This window comes from Zophobas morio, unplaced genomic scaffold (genome assembly GCF_036711695.1).
Source record: "Zophobas morio isolate AGI-343-1 ecotype UQ-CSIRO unplaced genomic scaffold, CSIRO_AGI_Zmor_V1 ptg000017l, whole genome shotgun sequence".
Classification (NCBI taxonomy): domain Eukaryota; kingdom Metazoa; phylum Arthropoda; class Insecta; order Coleoptera; family Tenebrionidae; genus Zophobas; species Zophobas morio.
Window position 1 is genome coordinate 7,737,769 of NW_026972122.1, and position 14,158 is coordinate 7,751,926.

The 14,158-nt window shown below is 32.1% G+C and overlaps 3 protein-coding genes across 7 annotated transcripts in view; 1 reads left to right on the forward strand and 2 right to left on the reverse strand.

Annotated features, from left to right (window-relative positions):
* The window catches only part of LOC135130705 (uncharacterized protein), a 573,502-nt gene that overhangs the window by 180,182 nt on the left and 379,162 nt on the right, over nt 1-14,158 (reverse strand). The window lies entirely within an intron of this gene.
* LOC135130707 (uncharacterized) lies at nt 486-1,374 on the reverse strand. Its single transcript, XM_064058151.1, has 3 exons — nt 1,331-1,374; nt 969-1,183; nt 486-921 (listed from the first exon to the last, which is right to left on the reverse strand). Exons 1-3 carry the CDS (start codon nt 1,340-1,342, stop codon nt 627-629), a joined length of 522 nt encoding a protein of 173 aa, XP_063914221.1. The 5' UTR covers nt 1,343-1,374; the 3' UTR covers nt 486-626.
* LOC135129805 (uncharacterized) lies at nt 10,195-11,040 on the forward strand. Its single transcript, XM_064057052.1, has 3 exons — nt 10,195-10,269; nt 10,421-10,632; nt 10,691-11,040. The coding sequence occupies exons 1-3, from the start codon at nt 10,261-10,263 to the stop codon at nt 11,022-11,024; spliced, it is 555 nt and encodes a 184-aa protein (XP_063913122.1). The 5' UTR covers nt 10,195-10,260; the 3' UTR covers nt 11,025-11,040.

Here is a 14,158-nt window from a genome sequence, read left to right on the forward strand (position 1 = left end):
AGTGAAATAAGACTTCAATCACTCGACCTTCCATGTTATTTAAAATTGCATGACTTTGACATTTCAAGGTCACAGCGCGTCACTTTGATTATTCATCCATACCTTTTTAATTTCAAGACCTCCAGTTGTTGGGCTGATGTTTATTAAGCAAAATAACCCCAAATTTGTGTTTGAAGTACAGAATCCTCGGACAGGAATTTGATCTTTTAAAATCACACTTTTTGACGTAAAACTTGACTTTTATTAGAGAGATAATCTCTGAAAGCACTGAGCCGATAGTTGTCCAATTTTGTATTTATATTAGGAATATCATGTAGATGGTAAAACGCTCATCAAAATTTGTCTAATCATCCCCATCAAGAATGTGATGACGCCACTTCAAGCTTGTACAGAGTAAATGGGTTTCAAATTGTACTAAAATAACGTAGTCCTACACATGTAGTTTATGAAGCCGTGTTGAATTTTACCCAAAAACTAATCTAATCTAATGATGAAATCTGTATTTTTCGTTTATTATGTTTTAGAATTGCTTACACAGAACATTTGAAATAAAAGTAATGAATGAGACAAGGTAGACAATTAACCATTAAAAGCAAAAACTGTAACAATTTCTTTAGTGCTTAAATCTACCCTAGACCACCACCAACTAAGCTGCCTAGCGCAGCCGACGATATTTCTGTCTTCTGACCTCCAGGGGCACCAGGTCCTCCTGCAGGCTGTGATAAAACAAAATTTATCGATATAACAAAGGGCCGATAGCCGTTTTCATCCGCCACATAACCTATGTTCCTAATAACATGTACACCGTCTTCGTTGACGTACCGGTCAATGTACTGGCCTCTAACAACCTGAATTTCATTTTCCGTTCCCGCATTTTTCACTTCGCCAATTTCATAGCGTTGTAAACCAAACGTGTCAAACCTAAAAGTCGTTAATTTATGGAAACAACTGAGAGACTAGTAACTTACTGAAAATAATAATTTCCAGAACCATCGTTAGTCAAATTAAAAAAGTGGGGATGGTTGTTTGTGGTATCTTGTTTAGATGGTATATTTATGTCTTTAAAATCTTGCGAATTCCCAAAATGTGTAGCCGTCACGTCCGAGACATATCGTATGCGGTCTTGAGAAACAGGTTTGGTAATGGCAACACAAAGAACGCTCAGTGCCACTACTGTAACAGACTGTATAGTAGTCAAATTAATAGATGTAGGTACATCAATAAATTATAATTTTTTGGTTTAAAATTGAAATATAATGTGAAAGGAAAATTAAATATTGATGATGAGCAGCGACACTTATAGCGTAAATATTAAAAAATATATTATTACCAGAGATTTCATGCTGCACGTCTGAAGTGTTGATTACTACTAACTTACATCTTTATTTACCATACTTAAATTTAACAACTCAGTTAATTATAAGCAGATATTAGGTACTCTGATCAAGAACTTTACGTAAATTCTTGTTACAGCAATTATAATCATTATTCATTGTTTCCTTACTGGTCCTAATAACAATATACATAATTATGCGTATTTATATGATCATCAACTTTCTCTTTTACCATTGAAAGATCTTCTTAATTTTACTGTGCTTGGACGTTAGCCTTGCGATCTTTTATTTATTACTCATTATTACTATATTTAAAATAAATGTAGAAAAATATAATTTCGTCTATTTTAGACACCCCTGCAAAATTTTGCAAATATTTTTCTGAAACATATTCCTTCGACATGAAAATTTTCAAAAAAATACGAATGATTTAATTTACTCAATAAACTACTTCAAAATTTTGGTGGAGATGGGGTAGGAATGAACACTTTTTCAACAATTCCCAGAAAAATTGCACAATCTCTAGGCCTTCAAAATCTAGAAGAATACACGTGTCATAGTTTTAAGCGTTTGAGTGCAACTCTACTAGCAGACTCTGGGGCAGATTTAAGAGGTGTAAAAAGACGGACGTTCGAATAGTGTTGTGGAAGGACACATAGAGGATTCTCTAACTAATAGAATCGAAATTTCGAGAAGAATCATTGAGCAATCGTTATCATCATAGATCTGCTTTGAATCCGGCAGCAGGCTCCTCTACATCAAATTCCGTGTCAAAACAAGAAACTAATCATTAAGATCTTATTTTGTCCATTCATTGTAGTAATTTGAATAATTGTAACTAGAGAGCGGATTTATAAGCACAAAAAAATTAAGAATAAGCGCTTAAATAAGCACAACATTTTCAATAAAAAAGCATTAAAAACATAATCATATTACAAATCAAAGAACACTTCTTAGAACTTTGGATAAAATATTATTACAATAATCCTAGACTTTATATTTTCCACACGTATTTCAGTTTTCTTTAAAACAATTTATGATTGTAATATGTTCCAAGTTGTCCACTGTAAAATTTTTTCGCCGATCATTTAAAATGTGTTTAAAATTGGAGAATGTGCGTTCAACATCCACACTCGTTGTTGGCGCAAATTTGAATTTTGCAACTAATGTTGAATCTAACTCCAAATTTTCCACCTTCTGGCCTTGTAAAACACGAGCAACGTCGGAAAGAACACCGAAACCTGCCTTTTTATTTAACACTTCGTCAAGTTTTTGAGATACTCTAGTACCAATATCACCCCTTACTGCGTTTGCTTGTTGTTTAAATTCTTTCATTAAGTTTATGGCATCTACCAACAACATGTTGGGTTTTTCTAACTTTTCTATTACCTCACATACGAATTGATAATTGCTTCTTAGAAAAGCTAGATCTTGTCGCAAATCTTTGTTTTTCAAAATATTTATGCAATCTTTAATCGATTGAGAAGAATCTTCGCTAAACTCCGTAACTACTTCCTCAAATTCTTTTATATATTTGTCATAATAAAATGTGGCCTGTAACCATGTTCCCCACCTCGTTATAATCGGCTCTGGGGGCAATGGTATGTTTGGAAATTTTTCCTTAAAATGTTGCACTCTTAGTGGGGCTTTAACAAAAATCTTTTTACCATTTGCCACTAATTTATTAACAGCAGGAAACTGCAAACGTATTCCTTCAGCCACTCTGTTTAAACCGTGGGCAATGCAAGTAGAGTGAATTAAATTGGGGTACAACATTTTTAGATTATTCCCTGCTTTCAACATATAACGAGCTGCATCCGAGATCATCAATAAAATTTTATTCGCCGGTACGGCATTTGGCAAAAATAGTGACGTAAGACTGTCATTTACAAATCTGGTAATCGTATTGCCCAGCCCCGTATCTAGAAAATGTATTCAGGGGGGGCAAGTTTGTCGAAAGAGGGGGCTTCATGGAGGAAAATATATATATTTTAATAATACACTTAGATAACTGCTTTATTTTTTCATTAAAATAATTGTAAACGTCGTTTTTTCCACTATTAAATTTTCGCAAAAACCTGTCCAAATCCAAAGAATTGGTACGGTACTTTTCAAAAGCCAGAAAAACCAAGTTTGCCAATCTTTGATGCGTCATTGCGATCTATTCAGAGAATGTAGATTCACAAACAGCTGTACTGCATCTAAAAATTCGTATACCTATATTGCCAAATAACATACCCTGTACGAAAATAAAGGATGGGCGGGTGGGGCTAGTAAATATACTTCAGCAATCGGCATTATATTGAAATTTTGTTACTAATTTGAAATTTATAATGTGTAAGTGTTCCAGGGGGGGCAACCACAACTGCTAGGGGGGGCTCAGCCCCATCTTGCCCCCCCGTAGCTACGGGGCTGGTATTGCCATTTGTTATATCTAACATTTTCAAACTTACTACATACCCTCGACTAGGGAAATTTTCATTTAAGATTCCAACAATTAAACTTGCCACGTATCTTCCACAACTATCGGTTGTTTCATCGACAGCGAACCATAAATAATTATCTCCAATGCGATGTTTAATTTCGTTGTAAACTTGCTGAAACACTGGGCCTACATAATTTTTTCGGAGAGTACTTTCAACCGGAATATGTCGATTGCAGTGTTTTTCAAGGAATTCTTGAAGAGGGCCTTTCTCCAATTTTTTTAAAGGTATATTGGACTGGATCATCATTTTACATAAATCGAAATTAAACTGAAACTGCTCATCTTTTGTGAAAGTAGATGCAACAGATTCATGTATGGTCTGCTGTTTAATTTTAGAAACTTCAAACATTTTCTTCCTTTCTACATGAAGAGTCGTTCTGACATGTTGCGTCACGTTATATTTTTTATCACTTTGAATCTAAAATAACGTACATATACAGGATTAACAAGGGAAAATAGATAAAAAAAAATTAGTGGGCCTACAGTTTTCACACAAGCTCTGCAGAATATTTTGTTGTTTTCTAATTTTAATTCTGGAAAATCCCTTATCTACTCATCCGGCGTCGATTTTACTTTCAGCATTCTTTTAAAATATTAGTAATATTACCAAAAAGAACTCAACATGTAACAAGGCAGAACCACTTATAACACTGTACTACGACAGATGCGATAGACTGATGGTTGTGAAATAAACGGTTCATTTACTTAAAAGTTTCCATTAGAAAAATTTTAAGGTAGGTAGTTGGGTACAATCATCCTTTTTTCTAGAAAATCTTCAACGGTCTTGCCGTAAAATGCCGAAAAAGAACATTTGGTTAAAAGCTTTAATTCATCATCAACGGAAGTAAGGATTTAAAGTCCTAAAATCTATGGAGTATTTTTCCAATCCTATAATAAAATTTTATTACCCAAACGACCGGAACCTATTCACAGAAAGGGTCTTGAGTAAGTGTACTTCAATGGTCAAGTCCAGGTAAAATGCATACGATACGATACGCCTAACTAACAAGTATTTGTCACCCCGACAAGGCCGGCATTTGAACAAAATATGCATTAAAACTCATATTCGGCGAAAAAAGCATTAAATAAGCATATAAGTTTTAATATGCATAAAATTGAAAAAAAAGCAAATAAGCATAAAAAAAAATGTGTCAAATGACTCCAAATTATATCATAGTTACAGATATAAAAAAGTTTTGCAGTGTTTACACTTTTCACAAAAAGCATTAAACCTAGAAATCCGCTCTCTAATTGTAACTTTTATATTTCCCACTACTAAAAACTAATTCAATGTTAATATTTTTGTAAAAACTATTACGATCCGTCTCAACACAAACATCGCCTTCCAACTATGATGGCAAAATACATTAATTCACCATTCATCAAATTAATCTTTTTACAACATTTACCCATTTAATGCTGGGCAAATGAAAATCAATTTTCAACATAAGCAACTAATCTCCTAAGCAAAACGTAAATATTACACGCTGCCAACTTAGCGTGAACTGAACAATAAAAGTTTATTAATAATATCTAATTGCATCAGGATTAACATACAAAGAGGCACAATCTATTTACCACAAAACTTTTTGAATATTAGTTACGTTTTGAAGTTTCGACAGTACGCATCATGAATGTGGTAAGAATAACTCTGGATTTCCAGTATACGTTTATTAAATTTTGTATATTCTTTAGTTTTTATAGAAGTATGTTTTTTACAAAAATGATATTTATTAAAGAAATTATCATTATTATATCGTTTACAAATATTTATCAAATTATTTTCTTGTAAAACCTAGTGCGTTGATATTGAAACTCTCCGAATTATACATAGTTTTGTAAAAGTCATATTTATCTTTGGCCCTGATTTTGGTAAAATTAACCTAATGCGTGCGTCATATCGGTAATTACCTTTGTGTTAATTAAATATATGTAAATAAATATTCACTTTAGAGTTTGTGTTTACTGTTTGGCTGAAGTAGTTCGATGAAACGAAAACATAGGAAATTCATAACAGACGAACAAGATTTGAACATAAATAACTCCACACTCCACATACATTTTTACGTTATTCAACTGCTTTCATACTTTTAGCGACCCTGTATATGTATAATTAAACATGGTTTTAACCCTGCTATTTTTTTGTTTTATAAATTATAACTGCTATAGTTTGTGTTGCTTGAGGCCGCACTTACTGAAGATAAAGTTCATACCGACCCCACCGGCCGAAAGGGTTCAGTCGAAGACCAACAAGTAATCAATGACACTATCACAAAATACGGTCTTCCACAAAACTTCCAAGCGCTTGGACTTCCGGGACCTGAACTAGAAGCTAGAGAGTACACATGTTCAACTCCTGACCAACTAGTATCGGGAAAATCAGGGACGTACACCCTTAAGTAAAACTATATATATTTTGTGATTTTATGTCTATTGGTATGAATTTTCTCAAATTCTAGAGTACGGACGATAACCAAAAGCTTCAGTTACAACGCCCGGTATGAAGATACTAAATTAAAGACGACAGAAAACCAAAAAACTATAATAACCAAAGGCCAGTATGGCGAACACTTCGAAAGAAAAAGTGGGGGGTACTACATTCGTGTCATTGGTTACACCTTAGACGAGAATGGTTATCGACAGTTTTTAATTAGTCTTTGTACAGCAGAAACCATCAAGGAAGAAGTAACACCATCTATTGTCGGCGACAGTAAGCCTTCTACAAGTACGGTTTCTAACTCACATCGGAGTTTTATTCATAAGCGTCAAGTGACATATGCAACACTACTTAAATTTTTAACCTTTAACTTGGTAATGTATCTTGTGAGATATTTAAAATCGAAAAATTTGTTTGATGGTAATTTGTAACATTTCGTTTTTAAAATCATGCTAATGTTTTAGTGTGTTTCACTTAGCACATATATTTTATTTAATCTTTGAAATTTGAAACCTATAGATGATCAATCAAATGACGACGTGACGAGTTGCTTTTTTCTTCACTGATACCTAAGTTTAAAATGAATTCAACATTACCAAAAAAAAATAATCATAACTATTGAAGACTTAAAAAAATATGTAATCTTAGTAAATGCTTGATATAAACACCTTGAACCTCTAGTTAGGAAATTGTTGTTTTTAATAATGATAAATAATTTTAGGAGTATCTCTATTCTGTTCTATGACCAGATTTAGTATCATAATATATCGGGTTCATCCTCCATTTATACACCAATTCTATAGCTTGTACATACTTGTTTAATAATATCTTGGCTTAGAACTAATAACGCTTCAAAACTCAAGTTATTTTAATTATTTTGTTTTTTTTTTATACTTTATAAAATTTCTAGCCAAATTTTGTGGTCCTTTCTCAAAATCTTCACTATCTTTATCTCAACTCCTTGTACAAAAACTCCTATCTTTGTCACACGATTTCAACTGTGAAAAGAAATATCTTGTTGGACAACATATATTTCTTATATACTCTGAGAAAAAAACGTACGAGTGAAAACCGTTAATAGTAACAAATTTCATATCATTAATTACCTGGAGCAAGTTTAAAGGATATAAGTAAGGTAAGTAAAAAACTAAAGAATTTGATTTTGTGCCTGTACTTGTGAGTTTCCCATTTGAAAATGTTCAACATTCCAGCAAGGGTACGTATTATCCATTCAAGTAGGCTTTAATATTTTTTCTTTAAGTTGGATAAACTGATTTGATGATTTAGTTTTTTGTCCGTCAGTAGTCTGATTGAAATTTGCTTTGAGCTGGATTGCCACTTATCTACTTCATTTATTAAATCAGAATTATTAGACGCAATTTTTTAATCAAGCAAACAAATGTTTTAATTTTGTCAGTTTATCAACAGGGGACCAAAATTTAAAAACACCACTATCTGGCAAGCGAAAACCAACAGATTTATTTACAAATTATATGTTTCGGAAAGACCTGCAACGACAAATTTGGCAACTTACTGAAAAAAACAAATATTTCACTGTAGATACTATTTTGGCATGTTCTAGGGATCAGTTGGAATTTAAAGGGGGGTGAATCACATTATACAAAATTCTTAAGTTAATGGGTTACATATTTACAGTTTCTAAATTCTTGTGAAAATTTGACTTTCGTGTATTTGGATCAAACATGGATCTATCAAAATGGTTCGTCCATTCGTCGCTGGGTGCATGATACAGATCTAAAAAGCAATCCCACTAATATTAACAGTGAAGGATCAAGGTTTACTATTTTCCACGCGGGTTGTTCAACAGGGTTCTTAGATGGTTGTAACAATTTTTTAATTAAAAAAATTACGATAGAGACTATCATAAAACGATGGACGGGACAATTTTTCAAAATTGGGTGGTTAATCAGCTCATTCCTGCTTTGGCAAAGTTCAACCAAAAATGTGTAGTGGTTTTAGACAATGCACCCTATCATTCTGTTCAGTTGGATAAACCACCCACTTTTACTAGTAAAAAATGTTAAATACAGAAATGGCTATTTCAACATAGTGTTGAATTTGACAAAAATTTTTTGAAGAAACAGTTGTGGGATTTAATTAAACCCTTCAGAAACAATAGAAAAAAAAGATATTTGGTAGACGAGGCATTAAAAGAAAGTGGCCATGAAGTTCTTATTCTTAGATCACCTCCGTACCATTGTCAATATAATCCAATTGAAATGGCGTGGAAATTTTGTAAGAACTATTACAACAAGCATATAAATTCTCAACCTTCATTAAAAAATAGGGTGGAGAATTTATGGCTTGAGGCGCTTTCTAAATGTACTCCAAGCATGTGGCAAAATTTTTGTAAACATGGTGAAAAACTTATTTTGGCAGACTGGGAAAAAAATATTGGAAATCTTTCCTACGAATCTATATCTGCTTTCATTATTTCGCTAGGTGAATCTGATTCAGAATCTGAATTTGAAAATGACGGTGATGACACAGATTTTCATAGCGAAATAATGGAAATGGAGTGAATTGCAGCTTGTCGGGGGGTGAAATTTTTATGCATCTTTCGTTCTAAATTTACCAAGGTAGTATGTGAAAAACCACCTGACGTACAACAAAATGAGTATAATTTTAGTTAGATCATCCACATTGTTACTTTGCACCAAATTTTAAGCATTTTCATTTTTTTTTGTAACTCTTCATGGACCTGGAGAAGGCGTATAGTAACGTTCTTATTAATAAGCGTTTGAAAGTACTTAGTAAAAGCAAATAAAGAGCACTTACGTAAGCATTAGGAACAGCTATATAGATAAATAATTCAATTTAAGACCAGAAAAATGTTTCAGAAAAGCTAAACCCATCAAAGCACTAGACCAAGGTTGTTGTCTTTTACCAACCCCTTTAGTAATCTTAGAAAAGTGGAAAAAGAAGTTGGAAGATATGGAAATAGGCTGTTTACAAAGGTCGAAATTTGCATTTCTAAGAAGAATGGGCGAACAGAACGAACTGATGATTGAGAATTAAAGATGAGATGCCAAATGTGGCATCTGACAATAGTAGTATGCAGAATCCCTATTCATATAAAAACAATGTTTAAATGAAATTTTAGTGTTTGTTCCTTACATATGAAATAAACACTTACAAAAAGCCCAATAACTGTTTTAAATAGCGTAAAGTTTTATGCTTTCTAAGAAATGGATACCGTTAACTTGGCCATTGCTATTGAAAACTGAAAGTATCGGCAACAAGGTTTATATTTCTGGCATATTTTTTAACCTTTAATTTAATAAAACATAACCTAAAGAAAAAAGTTCAGGGAATTTTTATTCTTCTGCATCGAATACCAACAAACTCACTAGATTTTCATGGCCAACCCTACTATATAAAGATCGTGAACGGATAATAAATCCTAAATCGCACCTGTAAGCAACGGACTGACGAATAACCTTGTGGAAACTCAGCTCATATTATTATTTACATTTTTTGCGAAAATTTGGATGCCTCGGAGAAAACCTCAAGGCGAGTTCATAAACCACAGGTACATTTACGATTTTTGTAAGCATCTTGTCTTAATAATCTAAATATGGCCCCAAACAAATTTTTAAGTTTTTGTTGTGAAACAAAAAATTAATCGTTCGTAAAATGGATGCTGTGATAGTGTAATATTTATCCAGCTTATGATGGGGAAGTGAGAATAAGTTTAAAACAAAATCATAAAGAGATAGACGCAAATTCTTCCGTGTAAAATGTTTTACTTATGAGATCCACACGCTGCCAAGTCACCGTGAACTGAACAATTAAATTATAGTAATAATAATATAATTATCGCCGAAGATGTTTTTCGCCAAAGAAACCTGTCCTTTATAAAAAACGTTATTTTTATATATATCAAGATAACACAGAAAAAGGTAGCATATATTTATTATAAAACTCGCTGGTGTTAGCTCGTTTGATTTTAGTTATGTTTTGAAGCTACAATAGCACGCATCATGAATGTAGTAAGATATTTTTAATTTATATAATATATTATACAGGATCTGTAGTGTTTACAAAGTTATTAGTGCTATTACACTATCAATCCATTTTTTTATTATATAACTGCAACATAACGTCACCATAACAGTGTTACATTTTTTATAACTGCTATAGTTCGTATTGCTTGGAGCAGTTCCCGAAGATGGAATTCCTACACCCCCAAAGGGTCCAGAAGATCAACAAGTAATAAATGATACAATCACAAAATACGGACGTCCTCAAAACTACAAAGCGCTTGGACTTCCAGGACCTGAATTAGTAACTGCCTGGAACACACGTACAATTTTTAACGAACGAGGGGGAGAATCAGGGGTGTATACCCTCAAGTAAAACAATATATTCTGATTTTATGTTCTCTGTGCTATAACACTTTTCAAATTTTAGAGTCAGGACCAAAACCGAAAACTTCAGTTACAACGGCCTTTACGAAGTTAGTACATTGAAGGTGATGGAAGGTAGAGAAAGCATGATAACAAAAGGCCAGTTTGGCGAGCATTTTGAAAGAAAGAGTGGGGGGTATTACATTCGTATCATTGGTTACACCTTAGACAAAAAAGGTTATCGACAATTTTTAATTAACCTATTTACTGCCAGAACTGACAACGAAATAGTAGAACTACCTATTATCCGCACCAGCGTGCGCCCTAAAAGTACCACTCCAGGTCCACGTGGAACCGGAACAATTCCGACAGATGCACTCTTATCTTTGGTTGGATAAGGTGACCGCGTTACATTTCCAGAATTTCTCGAATTAATTTTGTTATATAAATACTCGTAACTATAAATTTAATTGACTATATGTAACAGTGAATATAATATTTGTATATGATAAACAATATATCTTCAATTAGAAACTAATTCTGTCTTAACACTAAGTTAAATTCTAGCTTTTTCTAATAATAGCAATAAAAATTTATTTAGTTTCCTTCCAAATATTTATTTCGACTAGTTTCAATATCCACAGATATCAGCTTCCTATACATGATTTAAATATTCATTTTGTACAAATTTATTTAATAGTATCTTATGTCGGTACCAATGAAATGCTTTATGATGTCCACTTTTATTTTTCATCCAATTTCTTGTGTTTTTTTTCTCAAAACCTTGACTTTATTTATCTCAACGCTTTATACAAAAAATCTCAATATGTTTTCGTTCATGAAACTGTGATCACTATAAAGAGCGGATTCTAGGGCAAATGCCTTTTCATTTTAAAAATTCCAAAGATTCCAAAAGTTCTAGGGATTCTAAGTATCCTAGAGACCCTAAAAATTCTTTAGATTCCGAAGATTTTACTGATTCTAAAGTTTTCAGACGTTCTAAAGATACTAGAAATTTCATAGGATTTACAGATTCAGGGTTTTCAGACATTCCAAAAATTCTACAAATTCAAAAAATTATACAGACTCTAGAAATTCTAGACATTTTACAACAGGTAGAGCCTAGTGATTGCAGCCATTCTAAAGATTCTGGAAGTTCTGGAAATACTAAAAAATTTAGACACTCTAAAAATTATAAACATCATAAAGATTTCGAAAGTTTTAGATTCTAAGTATCCTAGAGACCCTAAAAATTCGTTACATTCTGAAGATTTAGAGATTCCAAACTTTAAAGACTCTCTAAAGATTCTAGGGATTCTAGAGATTCAAAAGATTCTAGTAAATAATTTAAAAAAAATATGCAGAATCTAGAAATTCCAGAAATTGTACAAGTTTTACAGTCTAGCCATTCTAGAAATTCTACAGGTTCGTAAAATTCGAAGGATTCCACAGATTCTAGAGTTTTTAGAGATTCTAGAGGTTCTGGAGATTCTGGAGATACTAAAGATTGTGGACACTTTAAAAATTGTAAAAATTTTAAAAATTCCAAATATTCCAAAAGTTCTAGAGATTCTAAATATCCTAGAGACCCTAAAAATTTTTTAGATTCTGAAAATTTTAGAGATTCTAAAGATTTCAGACGTTTTAAAGATACTAGAAATTCCATGGGATTTACAGATTTAGGGTTTCCAAAGATTCCAAAAATTCTAGAAATTCAAAAAATTATAGAGAATCTAGAAATTCTAGACATTGTACAACATGTAGAGCCTAGCGATTGCAGCCATTCTAGAGATTCTGAAAATTCTGGAAATACTAAAAATTGTAGACACTTTAAACATTGTAAAAATTCTAAAAATCCTAAAGATTTCAAAAGTTTTAGGTTCTAAGTATCCTAGAGATCCTAAAAATTCGTTACATTCTGAAGATTTTAGAGATTCAAAAGATTCTTGTAATTAAAAAAAAATATGCAGAATCTAGAAATTCCAGAAATTGTACAAGTTTTAGAGTCTAGCCATTCTAGAAATTCTACAGGTTCGAAAAATTCGAAGGATTCTCTAGATTCTAGAGTTTTTAGAGATTCCAGAGGTTCCGGAGATTCTGGAGGTACTAAAGATTGTAGACTCTCTAAAAATTGTAAAAATTCCAAAGATTCCAAAAGTTCTAGGAATTTTAAGTATCCTAGAAACCCTAAAAATTCTTTAGGTTTTGAAGGTTTTAGAGATTCTAATGATTCCAGACGTTCTAAAGTAAGTAGTAAGTAAGTAAGTAAGTAAGTAAGTAAGTAAGTAAGTAAGTAAGTAAGTAAGTAAGTAAGTAAGTAAGTAAGTAAGTAAGTAAGTAAGTAAGTAAGTAAGTAAGTAAGTAAGTAAGTAAGTAAGTAAGTTTATTATACATAAAAAGTCGGAGACGTATTACATGTCATTTAGTTAATATACACATACATACAACATACTTATAACAATTACAACTGGGTATTAAGATATTCTTTTATATTATAATACGCATTTTTTAACAAAAAATGTTTTAGTTTTAATTTTATATGTCTTAAATTTCCTAATTTTAATTGCATTGGTAGAGTGTTATATATTTTTAATGCTGAAAATAAAACATTTTTTTGGAGGTAAGTGTAGTTCATCATTTCACAATCAAAGTTATTTTTGAAGCGTGTATCATAAGTGTGAGTGCGCTCATGTTCTGTAAAAAGATCCTTATGAGTGAGAATAAACATGACACATTCATATATGTACAGGCTTGTTAAAGTTAGTTTTTTTTTTTCAAGAAAATATGGTTTACAGCTATCTGTTTTCTTAAGATTGAAAATGCTTCGAATACATCTCTTTTGTATAATGAATATCTTATTTACATCTACAGAGTTTCCCCAAAATATTATTCCGTATCTAATTCTACATTCTACATATCCAGTATACGCCATCATTGCAACTTCTGGTGAGGCTGATTTGGATAACATTTTCAGAGCAAAGCAATACTTTGATATTTCAGATGATAATATATTTATGTGTTCTTTCCAGTTAAGCTTTGTATCGATCCACAATCCTAAAAATTTGGTTTTATTCTTAGCTGGTGGTACGCTTTGATTTTGTGTTGATATATCACAATCTGTATCCGACTTATAATTGAATTTTAGTATAATAGTCTTATTATCGTTTAGCTGAAAATGATTTAACCTACACCAGTGTTGTAGCTTCTGTTGATTTCTTTCAATCGATTTATTTAGATCTTCACAAGACGATTCGCTAATAATAACATTAGTGTCATCAGCAAATTGCACTGAAAAAGATTCACTATATAGAACAAGATCATTAGCATATATTAAGTAGAAGAGCGGCCCGAGAATAGACCCTTGTGGGATTCCTTTACTAATGGGGAGTTTGTTAGATTTAACTTTCTGTCCCATATAGTAATCTATTACACATTGTGTTCTTCCATTAAGATAGGATTTAATGAGTTGTAGAGGGATGCCTCTCACTCCATACATTTCAAGTTTTTGAATCAGAATTTGATGATTGACAGT